This window comes from Aedes aegypti, chromosome 2 (genome assembly GCF_002204515.2).
Source record: "Aedes aegypti strain LVP_AGWG chromosome 2, AaegL5.0 Primary Assembly, whole genome shotgun sequence".
Lineage (NCBI taxonomy): Eukaryota > Metazoa > Arthropoda > Insecta > Diptera > Culicidae > Aedes > Aedes aegypti.
In genome coordinates this window covers 178,471,926-178,493,238 of record NC_035108.1, presented here as the reverse complement: position 1 = coordinate 178,493,238, position 21,313 = coordinate 178,471,926, and the positions used below count along the sequence as shown (strand labels likewise).

General features: G+C 37.3%; 4 protein-coding genes across 4 annotated transcripts; 2 read left to right on the top strand and 2 right to left on the bottom strand.

Moving 5' to 3' along the window:
• Positions 1–877: 877 nt before the first annotated feature.
• Positions 878–1,452, bottom strand: LOC5571369 (cuticle protein 19). Its single transcript, XM_001659601.2, has 2 exons — positions 1,386–1,452; positions 878–1,258 (listed from the first exon to the last, which is right to left on the bottom strand). Exons 1-2 carry the CDS (start codon positions 1,392–1,394, stop codon positions 887–889), a joined length of 381 nt encoding a protein of 126 aa, XP_001659651.2. The 5' UTR covers positions 1,395–1,452; the 3' UTR covers positions 878–886.
• Positions 1,453–9,431: 7,979 nt separating this feature from the next.
• Positions 9,432–10,451, top strand: LOC5579448 (cuticle protein 19). The gene is made up of 2 exons (XM_001647697.2): positions 9,432–9,517; positions 9,589–10,451. Exons 1-2 carry the CDS (start codon positions 9,509–9,511, stop codon positions 9,961–9,963), a joined length of 384 nt encoding a protein of 127 aa, XP_001647747.1. The 5' UTR covers positions 9,432–9,508; the 3' UTR covers positions 9,964–10,451.
• An 8,821-nt stretch (positions 10,452–19,272) lies between these two features.
• Positions 19,273–19,893, bottom strand: LOC5571367 (cuticle protein 19). Its single transcript, XM_021839538.1, has 2 exons — positions 19,885–19,893; positions 19,273–19,818 (listed from the first exon to the last, which is right to left on the bottom strand). Exons 1-2 carry the CDS (start codon positions 19,891–19,893, stop codon positions 19,273–19,275), a joined length of 555 nt encoding a protein of 184 aa, XP_021695230.1.
• Positions 19,894–20,227: 334 nt separating this feature from the next.
• Positions 20,228–20,849, top strand: LOC5571366 (pro-resilin). Its single transcript, XM_021839537.1, has 2 exons — positions 20,228–20,236; positions 20,289–20,849. The coding sequence occupies exons 1-2, from the start codon at positions 20,228–20,230 to the stop codon at positions 20,847–20,849; spliced, it is 570 nt and encodes a 189-aa protein (XP_021695229.1).
• Positions 20,850–21,313: the final 464 nt, after the last annotated feature.

Genomic DNA, 21,313 nt, shown 5'->3' with positions numbered 1-21,313 from the left:
GAACACTGAATCGTTTCAATCTCTAAAAATAGAGATCAAACATAATAGTATACAAAAATGCGGTCCCATAAGCTCGATACAGATGTTTCGATACAAGTTAGCCGCTTTATAGTAAATTTGAGGCGTCACAGGGATCCGAAAATGATCGTTTGTAGGATCAATCAAATGCAGGAAACATGATTGTCCAATTTAATCGTTTCTCAAAAGGCGTTTTTCTTAAAATATTTTGATATTGTGGTCACATTATAACCGGTTCCAGAAACCATATGTGACTTGAAATTTGCCCACCTCCAGGGGCACAAAAGTAAAGCACCCTTTTCACCCTACCTGACCCAGTGACCCACCGGAATAACTCCGGGCACAGGAACATTCCCGAGATCCTTTGACCACTTTTGAAACTAGATATATGTACGAGTATATCGACAACAAATAATTGAAATCCATTTAATATTTGCTGATCGGTGAATTTTAGAATTTTTTGTTTCTCTTAGGCCTATACGTATTAAAAATATTGTTTCGAATAACAAAAGAGCATTTCCATCATTTTTTCTGAAGATTTTTTAAAACAAGTGTCATGAGTATAACTCAGGTTATCGACGAAATTTTTGAATGTAATGGATGGAATTTCTAAAGAATATTTTGAACGGTTCTATATGGTGAAATTTGTTTGAGTAGACCTGACTAAATTTTTCAGAGTTTTGTGGTGAAATCCTGGAGTATATTATCCATTTTATACTGGTCCACCTATTTCTACACAAATGGCGATGATTATTCCATCATCGATCTCAGTGCAAGTGTTTAGTCATCAATAAATTACTAAGATCAAGTTACAGCTTCTCATGATTTCATATCAAAATATATTTGAAAAATTCACATATCTTCAGTCTCAATGATGTTGGTATAGATTAGCATAACTGCTGGCGTGACCATGACCATGACCAAGTTCGTTTCCGGAATAATGATGTCCCTCCTCGTGGCCATAGATCTGTGGATGATGAGCGTGTCCAACTCGCTTCACATGAGCTTGGAATCCATGGTGCTTATCGGAGGTGTATTCCACGATGCGTTTCGTTCCATCAGGTTCGTACAGGGAGTACTGGCCTTTCACGACATCCCCATCCCGATGTTCCCACTGATCCTTGTTGTCTCCCGTGTGGTGATCCTCTACTCCATATTCGAACTTATATTTGGGATGGGAATAATGTTCTTCATGATACTCCGCAGTGACAAATGCTGCAATTGCAAGGATAACTAATGCCTGTAAAGATAGAACAAGAAGTGGTTGAGGAATTTAATTAATATTCCTGGTTCAAATAAGTACAAGTGTCATTTTCTAGAAATGCTTTCAAAAAATGTTTTTGCTTCAAATCTAAAACCCAATTTACTTTGAACATGATGATTGGATCTATTTTGTTGGTCTATGCAGATGCCAGAACTGAACTACGTCAAAACAAGATCAGAACTATCAATTTATACCGAACTAAATCAGTATGAAAGGCAACTGCCACTTCTAGTGGAGAGAGCTTGAACACCACCTACATAGTTGAACCTCTTAGCACAAGCGCATAATTCGGTGCATATTATTTTTGTCTTGGTTTTCCCAATCCTGCTGGCAAAGGCAGATACCTAAGCGCCACATGCTGGAATCCACCTTCCATCGCACTATGGGTCAGAAAAAAAATCGAAACGAAATTATGTATTAGTGCACATGAAAAAGTCATGTTTGGACTAAGTTGGATTTTCAATTGAATTGAAAATATGACTTATGAATATGACTAATATGATTAAGATGTTTACAAATAAATATCAATTTTGAAATAGTTATTTGTGCAACAAGTTGTAATATGATGTTTTTTCAGCAAGAGTCGTACATTACACAGCGTAACAAAAATGACATTTTTTCGTGTCTCAAGAATCAAATTATGCGTCACTAGTAGATTTGGGGTTGGTGAATCAGGTGCCATTCTCATAAATGTTCCAGCACGTCACAATTTTTAGCTACAGGTCGCCAAAGTTATATAAAACCCTGTTTTTTTAATGTTTACATAATATTTGAAGTACAATTTATCAAACTTTTTTGTAATCTAATCCACCAAACATGCAAAATAGAACTTGAACTTTCATTTCAGATATGATTTGATTGAAATTGCGCGATTAAATTTCGATTAAACCTATTTTTCAACATGCTTGCAGTCTCCATACAAAATTCTTCGTTTCTTCTATATGGCAAAATACAACAATTCTCTAAACCATCAAAAAACAACTTTTTCGCATCGAAAGTATTACAAACTTTGATGATAAGTATTGTTATACACATAAAGTTTGAATTCTGTGGCAAATTATGCCAATATATTACCTTACAAGCTGGCAAACTTGCATCCAAGTTGTCTGAAATAGTCATTTTTTGCATTTTCAGCAGAAAATGTTTAAAAAACTAGAAGTGTTATGATATTTCTGAAAACGGCAATGGATTCAGCAACTCTTAATTAAGTGAATAGCGGTATTTTGGTGCTGGAGACAAAAACATGTTCCGCAGTGTTATCTGAGTTGGATAAATACGACTAGTCGTCTAGTTGCATACTCATTTTTTGCAATTATGCAAATGCCGTTACTGTAGGATTGTTTCTTGGAGAATAAACATAAAGACTGGAACGCTTAAAATTAGTCAGTTTCAAATGGATGTGTTTCTAATTAAAATGCATTAAAAAAACTGGAATGCTGCATTTAGAGTTGAGTGTACCGCCGTGCGGGGTGACATTGGGCCTAGGGGGTGACTTTGACCGCCCTTTTCGGTGCATCCCATGGCTAGTACGGGAGTCAACAAACTAATCCATGACCATACAATGGCTATTTATAACGTATTCTTGAAGCTTGCCACATTGTTTTCATTATTATAGTTTTAGTTTGCTGTAAAAATCTTGGCCCAAAGTCACCCTTATGGTTTGTATGATGAGTTTTTACCTTTTGATCTCCAGTTTTCAAAACGACGTCCAAGTAAGAGGAGCAGCGTGTCAAAATTTGGCTCGCGCAGCTAGAGAACCCGAAGTTCTCGCACGAAACTTATGTGAAGGTGGATTTGAAGCAGCTTCTGTGACAGAAGTTTTATACCGCATCAGAAAAAAGAAAGGTAGCCGAAATTTCAAAAATAATCAAACTATCGAAATTCTCGAAATAATACCTCGTTCTGCATGCCATATGCACGAGAGGGCTAAAAAGTAATAGGGGGAGATCCCCCAGTGCCGGACAGCACCCAATACCGGACAAAGTCGAAACATTGAGAAATCATGGTCTAAACAAGATGGTGTATTATTAGAAAAGAAAGCTATTATGTAGACTAATGTTTGCGTAGAATAACACATCCTTGAAATATGCATGACTTTTTAAAAAAGTAGAAAAGTTTGAAAATCTTAAAAAAATTGACGAATTCTTTTAATTTTGAGCCTATTTAGTAATTATTTTGAATATGAAAAAATACTTTGGATCACGCAAGCTTGATCGAACATAATCCTAATTTGATAGTATGAATGTATTTTGTACCATAATTGAACTAAATAAGGACAAATTACAATTTTCGTTAAGCACCTCCTGTCCCTCAGTTTCGGACAGCTTGATTTGTTATATGATATCTTTGTAATTATTGCGTCAGTGTCTCAAAATACTTTCATTTTTCATGGGTTCCGACAATCATGGTATCAAACATGCAATAAAATTAAGAAGAATGAACATTCAGAACAACATCGTAAAATGTGCTATTTTTCATCATATAGGGAAGAGGTTTTTGATAGGCATCTTGCAAACTAAGAAAAACTTAAATTATTCTTGTAATTGTTACAAATGCATTGAATTGGTAATTATAAACTATTCCTATAGTGTACACATTCAATGATGTTCAAATTTGCAGAATTCGTGGCATTTCCAGATCGTGTCCGGTATTGGGTGCCACCTTTCAAGATCGATCAATTTGGTACTAAAATACATCCTCAAAATGCATTGTCAAAATTCAAATTTATTTTTGTACACTATAAAAATGATAATATTTATCATAAATGTATAACACGAGCCCATAAAATCAATAGTTTTCGAATTATGAATTTAGTGGCTTAAGTGTCCGGTACTGGGGGATCTCCCCCTACGTCTAGGAATGCGGCTGCTATCATTCCTGAAGCAACATAAAGACGAATCAGCATTATTCGACAAGTCATAACGCGTTTTTTACCTATAAGGTATAACACGTTTTATCGCTGGCAAATATGGAATTTTGACAACAATCGCAATACTATCATTAGCTCAAATAAAGCTCCAGTAAATCCTGCGGGAATTGGTTCAGGAAAACTAAGATTCAACAATAACTCCTCTGGAAATATCTCCAGAGATTCCTCCAGTCAAACTTAAATAGATTTCTTCAGGAATTACTTCTGATATTCATCTAGAGATTTTATCAGAAATTCCTAAATTCATTCGATATAATCGACTTCTTCATGAATTTCCCCAGGAAGAACTTTTGATTGCTACCAGATTTTTAGATAGCGTTCCAGGGATACCTTCAGCAACTGCTCCAGGAATTATGCCATGAGTTCCTCAAGAGATTCCTTCAAGGAATATTTTAGGGATTTCTGTAGGAAAATCTCTAAAAGATTTTCTCAAGGAATTTCGTAGGGATTCATCAAATAAAATTTTTAATTCTTTTAGTTTAAAATTTCAACTTAAAAAAAAATGTTATATAAGAGTTTTATATTTTTTTTTTTTGAAAGCTTAAGCTTTTATTCTATAAAAAAATTGGCAATCGGTTGAGCTGTTCAAAAGTTATGATTGTTTAGAAATAAAAAAATCTAATGCGCTGAGACCTACAGTGTGTGCCGATAAAAAAAAGACTTATTTTTTATTTTCAAAAAATATATCTCAAAAACTCAAAACATGCATCGCTGAAAATTTAACAGTAAACGTAAACTGAACTTTCAAGAAAAAATGAGAACAGCAATAGCCCCTTTTGTCCCGAGGCGTTCAAAACACGAAAAAATGGAAAATTTTGATGTTTTTTCATGCTAAAATTTTTTTTTTTTGTGAAATTTTATATTTTTCTTGAAAAGTCAAAATATTTAGCTTTCATTTCGTCCAAGAAAATGGAAAATCGGTCAAGCGGTTCAAAAGCCATGATTTTTCAAGAAATAAAAGTATAGCAATGTTGCGATTTTTCTGGCCATCCTATTTCGGAAATGGTCACCCTAATCAAAAAGCATAAGCATAAGCATAAGCATAGATGACCGTACAATTCGTAGTTGCTACTCCGTGATTGACCAGAACAATCGAAGTTGCACAGGGAATTAATGAATGGGGCTTGGGATTAGCTTACCATTCTTCAATGTGCACAAATCGAGAGCTCAAATTTAAAAGTCAATAACGGCGCCGGCCACGTCCTTACGGTCATCGGGGAAGGGAAGGAATGTTAGTGTGACTACCGTTGTTACTAGAGACCGAGATCACCTCTGCATCTCCACGGTTGTCATGGAGAGGATATTGGGTTAGTGGGATAAGGTAAAGATCTGGGAATCACCAATGTTTGGTGATGCGAGCCATGATATAATCACGCCTAACCGGATTCGCGAAATAATTCGATAATCGCATTAAACGCCGAACAAGTGTTCGTCACTCGCCCACGCAAGAGCAAGCGACGCGATCAATAGATCAAACACTACTAGCGATCCGCGGCGCTTTTTCATTTCTCTGAGCGAACGACGCGCGACAAGTTTGATCCTGCCCCCATCGCCCGCCCCCGCAGGAGCAAGCGTCAAGGTCGAAGGATCAAACACTACTTACGAACCGATCACTTTTTCACCGCTTCACTACCGACGCGCGACATATTTGATCCTGCCCTCATCACCCGCTCCCGCAGGAGCCAGCGTCAAGGTGGAAGGATCAAACACTACTAACGAACCGATCACTTTTTCACCGCTTCACTACCGACGCGCGACATGTTTGATCCTGCCCCCATCACCCGCCCCAGCAGGAGCAAGTGTCAAGGTCGAAGGATCAAACACTACTCTATTCAAAAGATGTTTTTATTAATGACGAAAACTGAAAATTACATGTATATATTTTAAATTATATGAAACAGGAATAATGCCGACACTTGTAGTGACGAACTATACATAGTTTGTTTGAAAATTACATATGAGTATTACTGTGCATTTTGTCTCGATATGGTACAAGTTTTAAAAAATACGTCAACATTCACAATGTCGAACAATTCAAAAGATAATTTTTAATAACGTATAAAAGAGACAAATATATGTATATTGAAATTGTATAAGAAAAAAACATAATGCCGACACTTATAGTGACGAACCATACAAAGTTTGTTTTAAAATTACTTAAAAGTTACGCTTTCAAGAAAATATGTGTTATCACAAGAATGAAACGAACTCACCAGTTGGTAATCCATCCTCGACTGAACACAAAACTGATACTGACAGCAAAACTTCTTGGCGTCCCGAAAACAAACCGTCTTGCTTGTGCCTTCCAAATACCTACCCAGCAAGACGCTCCAAAACAGAAAAAAAATCTTAGGAGCCGAAAACACGCGCGAAACCGTGAGCCAAATCTATCGGACGACGCAAAACCGAACTGTCCTGCTTGGGCTTCACGAAGCACTACCCAGCCTATTTCGGAAATGGTCACCCTAATCAAAAAATCCAAAAACACGTGTATCCTTATTTCGGATAAGGAACAAAATAGTAAATTTTCACGGAATTCGGAGACCCATTATATCGGTTTTTCATGGAATGGCTATATAAGAGCTCAATTGAAATCCCGAAAAATCCTTTCCTTTCCTGTTGTATTCCTAACCTGGAAAATTCCCCAAACTTACATAGTTTTTATAATGAATACAAATTATTAAATAAAATATTGCAATAAATTATTAAATAAGGCTGGAACAAATTTGAAATTTTACTTTTGTCTCCCGTTAGTTAGAAGGGGAAAATAAATAAAATATTTTAATTTCAGTGTACATAGGTTTAAATTATTTTTTGCAATTTCTCATCGTAATAGGCTAAAAACAGTTACCTAATGCAGCTATTGAGCAACGCTTTTTCATCACGCTACTGTTTTGAGTTGCGTAATGAATCATTACACAAAAATATTCAGAAATTGAAAGCGATATCTGATACCCTCAAGCGGTCTTCTACGAAATCTGCAACTTGTTGCGTAAACTACTATTTCGTGTTTTTGCTAGCTTTGTAATTCGTCTTTTCTATATTACATGATATAACAGGTGTTATTGGATTACAGTGATCCTCAATCTGTTTGTTTTACTTCAACAGTGTGGCATACGCAAATCGAATATTTCAGTGATTTCTTGGCATTATGTCCCCACTGGGACGAAAGTGAGCACTTCCAGTTATTAACTGAGAGCTTTCTTTACCAAAGTTACCATTTTCGCATTCGTATATCGTGTGACAGCTACAATGATACTTAATGCCCAGGGAAGTCAAGGATATTTTCATTAGGAAAATATTCTGGACCGACTGGGAAACGAACAGACATTATAGCCGCGGACTCTAACCACCAGTCTAAGGAAGGACCCATGGAGTTATTATTTATAGAACTCTTCAATGAACATCTTGTCAAATCAATTCAGCATCGGATTCCTGAAATGTATTTAAATCTTTTTATGTTTTCCTCATGAATTCTGCTTCCTTTGGATTATAAATAGTATAATCTGTTGGTAATCATCATGCACAATCTGCGCATCAAATTATTACTATAACACCGTTGATTCTATTTTGAATTAAAGATATTATTAATTGGGGAAATTGTTCCATAAGTATAAAACTGTATATAGATTTGTAAATTTTACACCAACTTGGACTGCTTCAGTCATAGTGGTGGCTTTGAACATTGCATCAATCATTAGATTCAATTGTTCAGTTAAAAAATTAAAATCTGAGGCAGACATATCACTTGAAGTGGGTACATTTGATGATTTCCTATTAGAATTTTCGGTAGACGAAGTAGCTGAGTAGGAGTTATCTGTGGCGGTAGGGTTTTTTCCATTTGATTTGAAACAAGTAGAATGGGTACTCATGGAACGAATAGGGGAGGAGTTCAAATTACCTGCTACGATATCGGCAAAGGATTTACCGTGGGTAGATACATTCGAAATTGAAAGATTCGAACGGCTACCCGACGGATTAAAATTAGTTTGTGAATGAGCATGATTATGATCTTCTTGATGGGTATGATTCCTAATCAAGCGATCGTTAACTGAAAAATGAGCATTGCTCGATACTCTACCAGGCAAATTCCCGAAACGACCGTTATCGTAACGGATGTTATCTTTCATCTACAGAGCCTCAATGACTCTTTTGCGTGAAGGACAATTCCAAAAATTGGACTTATGATTAGCCCCACAATTAGAGCATATGAACTTGGTGGTATCTTCCTTCACAGGACAGACGTCCTTGGCGTGAGAAGAACCTCCACAAATTATGCATTTAGCATCCATGCGACAATTTTTTGTACCATGACCCCACTTTTGGCACCGACGGCACTGAGTGGGGTGAGGTGAACTCAATTCCGAACTGCTAATGCAAATGAAATTCAATATGTTGTTAACAAATTCAAAACGAGCGGTGCGCTAATGGTGAAAAATCGTTTTTTTTTAACAAAATTTGGGGCCCAGATAGCCGTAGCGGTAAACGCGCAGCTATTCAGCATGACCATGCTGAGGGTCGTGGGTTCAAATCCCGCTGGTCGAGGATCTTTTCGTAAAGGCAATTTTCTCGATTCCCAGGGCATAGAGTATCTTTGTACCTGCCACACGATATACACATGCAAAAATGGTCAATCGGCAAAGAAAGCTCTCAGTTAATAACTGTGGAAGTGCTCATAAGAACACTAATCTGAGAAGCAGGCTTTGTCCCAGTTGGGACGTAACGCCAGAAAGAAGAAGATGTTGTTAACAAAATGTCAGTAACAGATTAATTTCATTCAACCAAATTAGGATGATAGTATTACCAAACACAGAACACCTTGACCCTTCAACATATTTATCGCTATACAATCACACATATTTTCAATTATGAGAAATTGAACTCTTTTTTATTCAAAACAGGGGTTTTGGACTGTTTTCACAAACTTTTGATTCCTGGCCCATAGTGCATCGAACAACGCCGCGATTTGAAAACCGCCAGGCTAGATGGAGATGAATGAGCGTGATAGGAAGAAAACGGAGAAAAATGCTCATGCGAACTTGAAAAGTGTGCTAACCGAAAGGCAAAACCACAAATCATACCAACTAGTCGTGTGCTGTGGCTGGGGGTGCACTTGTTCTATGAAAACCGCTCGAATGAAGAAATTGCGCAAAATTTGTGCCTAAGTGTGATTTTCATATACAATTTTTGCCGCTTTTTGATCACGATGATTGGTTTGTGGTATTTAAAGCGGCTTACTCGCTCACTTAACTAAACAGTGTTCTATCAACCAGTCACAGCTCAAGAACTCAGTCACCATGATGAAGGTTTGTCTGGTCGTTTTGTGTCTTTTGAGTGCTTCTATCGAACTAAGAAGTGTATTGTGTCCATTATTTAGGTTGTCGCATTTGTTGTTGCCGTTTTTGTCCTGGCAGTAGCAGCCGAGTACCACGAGGAGCACTATTCCCATCCGAAGTATAAGTTTGAGTATGGAGTCAAGGATTCCCACACCGGTGACAACAAAGATCAGTGGGAACACCGGGATGGCGATGTTGTGAAAGGACAGTACACTTTATATGAAGCCGATGGAACAAAACGCGTTGTGGAATACTCCTCAGACAAGCATCACGGTTTCCAGGCGCATGTGAAGCGAGTTGGGCATGCCCAGCATCCGCAACTATATGGACATGAAGAAGGACATCATCATTCTGGTGCCGAGCATGGACATGGCCATGCCAGCAGCTACGCCAACTTGTACCAACATCATCATTGAGACTGAACAAAATGTGATATTAGTGTATTGTAGTGAATGCAGGATAAACACGAGTTGAATTTTCCCTCGGTGATTTTGTGCATCCAAAAATACAATGTTTTTTATTAGAACCGTACAAGTGTCGTAGAAAAAAAGAAGAAGTGTAAAAAAATGGACATTTCTATCTGTGATGAATTGCATGATGCTCCTGGCTTTCGTCAATTGTTGTTTGAGGTGCAGAGCCATTGACAATGAGATGCGCAATTATTTTTTCGTTAGTGATTTAAACGGTTGTATTCAAAACTTAGGAACATAAAATAAGGACCTCAAATCATTTGTTTCCTTCTTTCATTGTTATTGTCAACTCTAACAATCCTTTCTTATTTCTCAATGTCCTGTAATACACAACATTAGCATCCTTATTTGGTAAAATTTAATAAGGCTGTGGAGTTTATTCATTGGGCTAATTATTATTTAGTTGTCCGCAGCAGTTCAGAATTTGCTCATGAACTCAACTAAAATTATTAATCGTGGCAATTAATTATTTGTTGAAATTCATTGAAATTCTACGCAAGAATTTATTTCAAAATGAGCAATCAGTTCGATGCTCTAGACAAAATTTCCGAACAGCAAATCGAACGAGGTCAGGCTCTTTGATTCAAGCGAGGAAGCAAAGAGTGCAGCCTTATCGTGGTCAGTTGTTCTGAATTTGGGGGATTTAGGCAGGAGATCTTGAACTCCATTAGGGGAATCAAGGTTTCCTTCCAAATCGCAAAGAAAGGAGACTGCCGCGTTTTGCCTGAAACTCTTAAAGATCGCGAACTTCTTCTCAAACATCTTGAAGAGAAGAAGCACATTTTTTTACTTATGACGACAAAACTGAACGTTTGTTCAAAGTCGTCTTGAAAGGACTCTCAAGTGACTATAAGTCACCTGAAGAGTTCAAAAATGGAATAAATGATTTACTTGGATTTTTCCCAGTCCAAGTAATCATTATGAAAAAGAGAACCCAATCTGGCATTGTTCGAAAAGGGCTTTTTCAACAATATTATTATTTATTTAACTTTGACAAAAAAGATCCAGAAACCTGGAGGAAATTACCAGAACCTCACTCAGTGCCTTCTTCTTCTTTTCTGGCGTTACGTCCCCACTGGGACAGAGCCTGCTTCTCAGCTTAGTGTTCTTATGAGCACTTCCACAGTTATTAACTGAGAGCTTACTATGCCAATGACCATTTTTGCATGCGTATATCGTGTGGCAGGTACGAAGATACTCTATGCCCTGGGAAGTCGAGAAAATTTCCAACCCGAAAAGATCCTCGACCGGTGGGATTCGAACCCACGACCCTCAGCATGGTCTTGCTGAATAGCTGCGCGTTTACCACTACGGCTATCTGGGCCCTCACTCTGTGCCGTCGGTGCCAAAAGTGGGGTCACGGGACGTCTGTCCAGTGAAAGAAGATACCAATAAGTTCATATGCGCGAATTGTGGGGGCAATCATAAGTCAAATTTTTGGGCTTGCCCTTCGAGTAGGCAAGTCGTCGAGGCTCGTGCCAGTCAGATGAAAGATAATATCCGTTACGATAACGGTCGTTTCCGGAATGTCCCTGGTAGAATATCGAACAATGCTCATTTTTCAGTTAACGAACGCTTGATTGAGAATCATACCTATAAGGAAGATTATAATGATGCTCATTCACAAACTAATTTTAATCTGTCGGGTAGCCGTTCGAATCTTTTTATTTCGAATTTATCTACCCAAGGAAAATCCTTTGCCGATATAGTAGCAGGTAATTTGAGCTCCTCTCCTAAGCATACTACGAGTACTTGTTCTAATTGTTTTAAATCGAATGAAAAAAAATCCTGCCGCCATAGAAAACTTCTACTCCATCTCTTCGTCTACCAAAAATTCGAACGGAAAACCATCAGATAATGTACCGACTCCAAGTGATATGTCTGCCTCTGATTTTAATATTCTAACTGAACAATTGAATCTAATGATTGATGCAATGTTCAAATCCACCACTATGACTGAAGCAGTCCAAGTAGGTGTAAAATTTACAAATCAAATTGTTATTGGATGACGTTTTTCAAATGGATTCAATGAATAATAATTTAAATATTTTAAATTAAAATGCTCGTTCTCTGAATGGTGAAGAGGACGAGCTGTTTAATTTTCTTACAGCTTATAACGTGCATATAGCAGTTATTACTGAAACTTATTTAAAACCTGGATCCAAACTCAAAAGAGATCCTAACTTTTTTGTTTATCGTAATGATCGACTTGGGGCATGTGGGGGAGTTGCAATCATCATTCATAGGCGTATAAAATATCAACTGTTTTCGTCACTTGGAACTAAAGCTTTTGAAACTTTAGGTGTTTCAGTTGAAACACAGCTTAATAAATATACTTTCATAGCTGCCTATTTGCCTTTTCAATTACTTTGCTCCAAACTGACTTGCAAAAATTGAATCGCAATAAGTCAAATTTTATTGTCATTGGTGACTTTAATGCCAAACATCGGTCATGGAATAATTCTCAAAGTAATTCCAACGGCAGAATTTTATTTGATGAGTGCTCTTCAGGATATTTCTCAATTCAATACCCTGATAGCCCTACATGTTTTTCCTCTTCTTGAAATCAATCTACGATTGATTTGGTTTTAACTGACTCTAGTCATCTTTGTAGCCAATTAGTTACTCATGCTGATTTGATTCTGATCATGTCCCTGTTACATTTCAATTATCTCATGAAGCGATTCTCAATCCTATAAGCTCCACTTTCATTTATTTTCGAGCCAACTTGAATATATATGAAACATATATTGACTCTAATCTTGATGTTAACATATCTTTACAAACAAAAATTGATATTGGTAATGCTCTTGAAACTTTAACAAATTCCATTGTTGAAGCCAGGAGCATTGCAATTCCAAAATGTGGAGTAAAATTTTAATCCATGATTATAGACGATGATCTTAAACTCTTGATCCGTTCTAAAAACGTGAGGAGAAGGCAATTTCAACGCACTCGCGATCCTGCTTCGAACATTATATGGCAGGATTTGCAGAAAGGAAGCAAAAACGTTTTTCACAATAAAGAAACGAAATTTTAATTTATGTTTTTTTTATATTCCGAACTGCTACGGTAAATTAAATGTAATATATTTCTAACAAAATTTTAATAAAAGCCTAAATTTGGTATACCGTAAAACGGGGTAACTTTGATAGTTTTTTCGAAGAAAACTTATATTTATGCACACTGTTTCAAAGAATTATTATTATTATTATTATTATTAATATTATTATTATTGATCCATCTGACATTATTGTCTACATGAACGGCTAACCTACTTGTACTAATTTCAATTTTACATCAAGTTAGATCTTAAAATACGATTTTTGAACATTACACTTGAAATTGAAAAATCAAACAGACATTGTTAAACAATTTACACATGACATGAATTGGATCATTCTTACCGTATTCAGTGCGTCTAAATTCTAAATGTAGGAAATCAGCTCTGCGCATGAGGCGTGGCACATTTAATCTCAGTTGACTTAAAATATTTGGTACCGTAATCCGGGGGCAAATTGATCACTGGGGTGAATTTGATCAGGTCAGTACCGAATAGCATTTCCTTTCAAGGATGCTCAATGCTTCGTTGCCATCAAATACATTCCATGTTTTCTAGTTTATAGATGTCTAATGATGATTTAAAGCTGTTTCATTATCCTTAAGGTTAGTTTTGCATAGAAATATTTACAGTTTTTGCAGTTGTTAGCAATACTGTTGGAAATGTCGGTACTAAACATTCCGTTGGTGCTAAGCCAGCATGTAAACTTTGAGTGTTAAAAATGTTGCGAAAGCTTCAGTGTGAACTACTGAACTCATTTTTGAAGTCGTACAGCATTACAAAAATAGTGTTTTGCTCATAGAACCATTTTATTGTTGACTAACGTGCTAATTTCAAGGGAAATTGCATACATTTAGGCGTTCTATGCAGATCTTCAATGTTTAATTTTGCAATAATATGATGATATACACGAGTTGTAAGAATTTTGACATCAATCCCAGATTCAGAAGACCCAAATTTAGTAGATAGGAAAATTTCACATTCTAAAATATGCGTTATTATATAGTGATCAATTTCGCCCCAAAGTGTCATTTTCAATTTTTGATTTTAAAACTAATTTTATGAAATGTTAAATTTTTTTCATAAAAAATTGATAACATAAACTTATGGAGATCAGTGAAGTACTGATTTTACTAAAATTTATTTGACATTTTTTGAATTCCAAGGGAAAATATGACAAAAAGTTGTGAAAAAGTGATCAATTTGTCCCCGGATTACGGTAAGTCTATCTCTCTTGTGAGAATTTTTCCCACAAATAAAACTCTGTGCAAGTTACGTCTGCTGGCAAGAGTTTCTAGCCCTAATAATCGACAAAAATTCTGATAAGGTGGAAGTTCGACTGGATTATTCCAGGGAAGATGTCTCAACGCGTACCTGATAAATCTAGATTGTACTGCCTCAATTCTAGTTTTCCAGATATCCATTTAGGGGCTCCAAACTATAGAAGCATATTCAAGGCCCAGACGCACTAAAGAGAAATATAAATTTCGTAGGCTATATGGATCGCGAAATTCACTGGAAAATCTAATCAAAAATCCTAAATTTTTGTTTGCATTAGCAACAAGGGGTGGGACAGCTTTGCTCAGAGCAACACTTTGAACACAGAGCAAGTTTGAGTTACTCGCATTTTGCTCAGAACTATTCACGATTACTTAGATTTGGAATTCTAACGATATCTAGTTTGCACATTTCGTATGTCAAACTTTATTTTCAGCTAGCAATAATAAATTGAACAAATTTTGTGTTTCTGTCCAACAAAAGTGAAGTTCGGCGATGTTCCAAATTTAAGTGTGTCAGTAAAAGTGTTTCTTCACTCAATTTTATAAAGCCAATATTGCAACACTTCAATAACATCTCTAGTACTGGAATTTTATTTGCTGCAGCCAATATGAGTACCGTTTTGCAGTAATATTCCGTCAATTCTGGAGGAAAGGACCATTCAAATGAATCATTCATGTGTTGAAGCAATCCTTAATTTGTTGTGATAATAAAACAATGTATGATTAACAATGTATAAAACTTTTGTAAATTTATTTTAAAACCTCTGAGAAATGGGGTTGCGAACTGGAAGGGTTTTATTTGCAAGAAAGTCGGCTCTCAATGCCTTTTTGTCTGTTGGAAGAAGCAAATGGGATAACGGACTAGCTTGCAATGCCGATTGATTCGGAAAACGTTCATAACAATCGTTTTTCTGGACTGCAGTGAAAAACTGATTAAAAATAACAACCATAATAATAATCAGTAAATATGGATGCCACGCACGGCTTCATTCCGTGTCCTAAACAAATTAATCCTGGAAATCCCAGGATCCCTATTCAACCTTAACTCAGCTCTTCGGGAATAGAACATTTTTGGAAACGAATTTATACATGTTTCTCTCTCATAATTCCAGCCTTGCTGTTCAATGGAAAACGAACCCATCGCATTTGTATCTGCTATCTGTAGACTAGCAACTCGGAGTCTAAAAATATCAAGGAAAAGTACAGTATTACAAAATATTCCACGGTTCTATGGCCAACCATCCGTATGTAAAATAGTGGCGATTAGTGGCAAAATCGGTTTTCACATAATAACAAGTTTTCACACTGGTTGCTATGCAGACATGAAATCGAGCAACAAGAGTTACTCAGAGTTGCTCTGAAATCAACTCGAGAGGTTACTCAAAAGCAAAAGCTTTCCCGCCCCTAGATTAGCAATTATGTTCGCATAATGATCTCAGAACGTCAACGCTGAATCTAAATTTACACCGAGATCCTTCACAGACGTTACCCTCACTAACGGTTCATCGCAAAGGGAATAACACCAATCTACAGAAGATTTTTTACGCATGAATGATATAACTACGCATTTGTTAACGCTTATTAGTCATCGATTTCTGCCGCACAAGTTTGCAAAAATATTCGCCAGTCGTTGAAGCTCTAAACAGTCGTCAAGAGTTTTGATTACAAGGAAGATCTTTAAATCGTCTGCATACAGAATCCTGTAGCCTGGCGGAAGAACTAGACATACGTCATTAAAAAATAAAGAGAACAGGAGTGGCCCTAAGTTGCTCCCCTGAGGGACACCTGATTGATTGCAGAAGCTATACGATTCGATATCACCTAGCTTCACTGACCGACGACGATTGGTCAGGTATGACTCGAGCCAACAAACGAAGCCGTCGGTGGCTCCCATGTGCTGAATTTTCGCCAGAAGCAAACGATGGTCAACGCGATCAAAGGCAGCATTCAGGTCCGTGTATATTGTGTCTACTTGAAGTCCGCGGTCCATGTTTTGATGCAGAAAGATGTGAATTCTGTCAAATTGGTTGAAGTCGATCTGCCCGAATAAAACCCGTGTTGGTCCTATGAAATACACTGCTTTGCCTCGCTGAATAGTACTGTTCCCACGATAATTTCTAGTAGTTTGGATCCAGCGCACAGAGACGTTATTCCGCGATAGTTGGCAATATCTCGTTTGTCCCCTTTTTTGAAGACCGGAAACATTACACTTCTCTTCCAGATTTCAGGAAACTTAGTTGCGTCATTGATTTATTGCAAATGGACATCAATGGTTCGCAAAGAGCATCTGCACATTTCTTCAAAATCGCAGGAGGGATTCCATCAGGTCCAATTCGCCAAGATGATTTCAATCTTCCGATTGCGGTTTTGACTTGTTCAACTGAAAAGCTAATGTAGGCGCTTTTGATACAGTGGGCAGTCCGTACTCCAAGCCGAGTGACAAATGTCGATAATATCATCATCCCGTGAGGTTCACTGCTTGTTGATCTTATCGCAGTTTACGCATTTTTCATAGTCGGACTGACAGTCTTTCACTTCATGTCCATCGGCACATTTGGGGCAGCATAATAAGTTCATGCACGACGAAGCTCTATGACCGTATTCAGAGCATTTGTAACAACGCATGACATCAATGGATTCGATAATTGGACAACGCTCCCAACCAATGTTCACACGTTGCATTTTCATCAGATGATCGAAGGTTTGTGGATCCATTCCTAAATAAGCCATCACTGAGTCAGAACTCCTATGCTTTCTTTTTACTATACGAGTAACTGAGATTTCAGACGATTCGGGAATATTGTTCTGCTTTTTCAACTTGCTCATCAATTCATCTTCCGTAATATTCTCTGATAAACCAATAATCTTCATTCTTGGCTTCAAAGGCTTCTGGAGATTCACAAAGTATGCTTCAGATAGAGATGCACTAGCGACGTGGCACATCTTTTCCGCGTATTCTTTTGATTCACAACGAACGATGATGTCACCATTTTCTTTGCAGCGTACTTCCTTGACAGCGAATTCGAGTAGGTCCAGATGATTACTAATAGCACGTTTTGTAATTTCGGAAGATTGAGTTGCTTTTGTTTTAATGCGACGGACCGTTCAATTCTAGTGACCAACTTGGATTTTACAGCTGGAGATTTCTTTACAGTGGATACGGCTGTTGTCTGCAGGTTTTCACGTAGGGGTGCTACCGGGGTATTCATAGTGGAGGGACCTTTTTGTTGGACTTGCGAGTTACGCCTTTTTCCTGAACGAAGCAAACCACCTATTCCAGGGTATAAATCTCTAGGATTAGCTTTATCGTCTGAATCATTTTGAACAAGTACAGCTGCATACGATGTGCTTTGTTCTGTCAGAGTAGTCAGAGTTACTTCTGATGAAGTTCTAGTCTGTTGGAAATGGATTTTCAGAGCCTTTACTACATTGGTGGTTATTTTCTTCTCAAAACCATCTAGCTTGTTCATCATTGATGTAGTTAGTTTCAGCTCAAGTTCGTTAACGGTGGCGGCTAGAGTTTCAATCTGTTTGGCCATGTTGTTACATTTTCTCTGAATGTCAGTCAGACATACCATTTTTATCCTGCATCCATGGCACAAATATTTTAGAGCCACATTGTCATGCATTGCTTTGGCACCCACTGTGTTGATATCCGAGCATTTCACATGAAGGATTTGATCGCAACCACCAAAACAGTAAACACGATCATTCTCAGACTGTAGCTTCTGAACGCAAGCACTGCACAGAACAGAGTTCATTGTTTCTCTTTCCCTTTCGTAAACACCCGATTCCTATGCCCATAGATGGGCGAAGAATGGATGATTCTTTACTGTTTATTGTATCACAAGTGAGCAAATTTGTCTTCGCAAAATCTTTGCAATTTTCAGACTTTAGCACTGAACTACACGATTTTTCGAAAGCCGATTACGAGAACTTTACACCGGTTCAATCAAAATACGAATAGAAACGGTATACATACGATAAAACATAAAACTAATAATGAGTGCAAACACGCACGTTAGGTTCAGTTTGACGACAGTTTATAGTTATTATAGTTTATATTTATCGATTACAGTTGATAGATTGCCAAAAGATTTATTTTGAATGGATATATATTTTTTTTTATAATCGAAAGTCAGATTTCCGTTTTGGGGTAACTTTGATAATGGAGTATAAATCGAACAAAATTGAATGAATAACGTAACATTTATAGGGCATTGCATACATCTAGGCGTTTAACGTTATATGGAATTTTCTGACTTAGATTACAAAAATGGTCCCAGTTTGTGAAGATGATATTCGATAAAAGACTTAAGAGCATATTCAAGTTTTATGATAACTAGGCTGTCAAAGATAAGTGACCAACTATTCAAAACTACATCAAATAGTGATCTTAGAACAGATTGTTTGTAAGCGATTCGGAAATGCTAAAATCGTTTCAATTTTTAAAATTCTCATAAACAGCCTCAAATGTTCTCAATTCAAATGAAAACAGCTCTAACATGAAGTGTCATACTAATATTCTTTAGTTTTGCATTCGTTTTACTTAACCGATATTTGGTTTGCTATGTAAGGGGGGAACGCACTATCAAAGTTACCCGCATTATCAAAGATACCCCATTTTACGGTACCAAATTAGGATTATAGTGTTGTCTAACACAAAATACCTAGATATAAGAAATGAATGCAATGTTTGGAATGATACTAATAAAGAATGAAAAAAATATCGGCAATCAGAATAAAAACGCTAAATTCAAGATATATTTCTTTTAAAACACACCAAAGAAAACATTCAGATGGTTTCAAGATTATAATGTTCATGTTTTCAATTCATTGCTTTATTTATTTTTAGTAATTTTCGACAGTATTCCAAACAAATCGCTGATGGATGTTACAGAGCGAATATATGATTTAATAGTAGCTTTTCTGTTTTACATAGCTGGTAGCGTAATTGTTCTCATTCCCATTTATCCATCCATTCGCATTATTGCTCCTGCTTGAGCTAGCCTTCTGATTGATCCAACCGTTGCCTCCTTCAACTGATGAATAAGCATTTTGTCCATTTGATGATTGATATCCACTGCTAGAATAATCTTTCTCTTCATATCCATATCCATTGTTAATCTGCTCATTATTTTGTTTCTTGTGTTTCACTACAAAAGGGGTTCCATAGGTCTTCGGATGGATAGCATGTCCTACTCGTTTCACAATCGCCTGGAACCCGTGCCATTTATCAGCCTTATACTCAACGTAATGTTTAGTGCCGTCGGGTTCATCCAAAGTGTAACCACCTTTCAGTCCATGACCGTCGCTGATTTCCCACTGACTTTTGTGATCACCGGTGTGAGGATCTTTGACGCCATACTCGAACTTATACTTGCCATTCCAACCCCAATCATCCGAATGGTCTTGAAGTGCTGAGCAACTTGCCACTAAATAGGCTGCCAAAATGACAATCTGGAAATAAAACGAATTTATGTGCTTGGTGTTTTTCTTGGTAATTTTCATAACAGTGGATCCAACCTGGAACATCTTCGAATTACAAGATGAACGTTGTACGATAAGAGTTGATTGAACTGCTCTCAATCAATGACTGATAACTGTTTCTCTTCGGCAAATGGCTTTTATATTCTTGCCCTTTCACCTTTCAACTGCCCTTAAGATTGTTTCTTCGAAATCATGACCAAGGTATTAAAAAGAACAAACGTGAGACAATCATAGCTGTATATAATTTTGAAAATCATTGTAAATAATTACTGCCACATAGGTGATAATAGTATAAAAGGCCAGGTCCTGATTGAAGGGTTATCAGTTGTAATCTTCTAGTGAGATTTGTACGTTCAAAATCGGAGAAGCAGTGTTAAACATGTTAAAAGTTAGTATCAATTTCCCTAGAGTTTATCTTTCTAAAATACCGTTTATTCCAGATTATCATCTTTTGCACCTATTTGGTTGCCAAATGCTTAGCAGGTTATGACGATTGGGACTCTGGAGCAAAGTACAAATTTGAGTATGGTGTTGAAGACCCTCACACCGGTGATCATAAAAGCCAATGGGAAATCAGCCACGGTCATGGGTTGAAGGGTGGTTACACTTTAGATGAACCCGACGGCACTAAGCGTTATGTAGAGTACAAAGCTGATAAATGGCACGGGTTCCAGGCGATTGTGAAACGCATAGGCCATGCTGTTCACCCAAAGTCTTACGGTGCTCCATTCGTAGTTCGCCACCAGGATCACCACTCTCAGAACGGTAATGGCAATGGTTTCGAGCATAAACAGACACAACATAAAGACATCGGCGGTTCTTTCAATGGGAATGATCTCTGGGTTCAGTCCAATCAGCAGCAAACCTACACACCGCAGAGAGGCTGGACCAATGAAGGAGTTACCACGAACGGCAACCATAATCAATATAATGGATGGAAAAACGGAGGTGGTGAACAGTTTGCCACCAGCTATGCCAACCAGAAAACCTACCACCACTGAACGGGACAATCTACATATCTATAACAAGCACCTCAAACTGCCAAGATGAATGAATCTCAAGATCTCGGCTCCGGAGTCAAACCAGACGACTAGGCGTAATTAGTGAAAATTGTTATTTTGTGTTCATTGCTGTGCCTTTGCGGCAGCCGTGACTGTTAAGTTTTATATAATCAGATGTAATTGAATATGTTTTGTTTTGCAAATACAAACCCACTTACGGCTCTGTGGTATGTGTCTATTGAGCATATCGAAGTAGATCGAGTGGAAAAATGAAGTATCTAGTGTGAATTTGTGTTTTTACCTTTCCCGTCCGGCAAGTTGACTTGGAAGAGCTTACTAGGTATTAGAATTCGGAATATGATGTTTAATGACCGCTCATTGTGTTTTGAGTGTACGATACCCAAGAAAATCACAAATGTGCACTAGAATTGTTCACATAGCAAAATTGATACTGTTCATCGCTC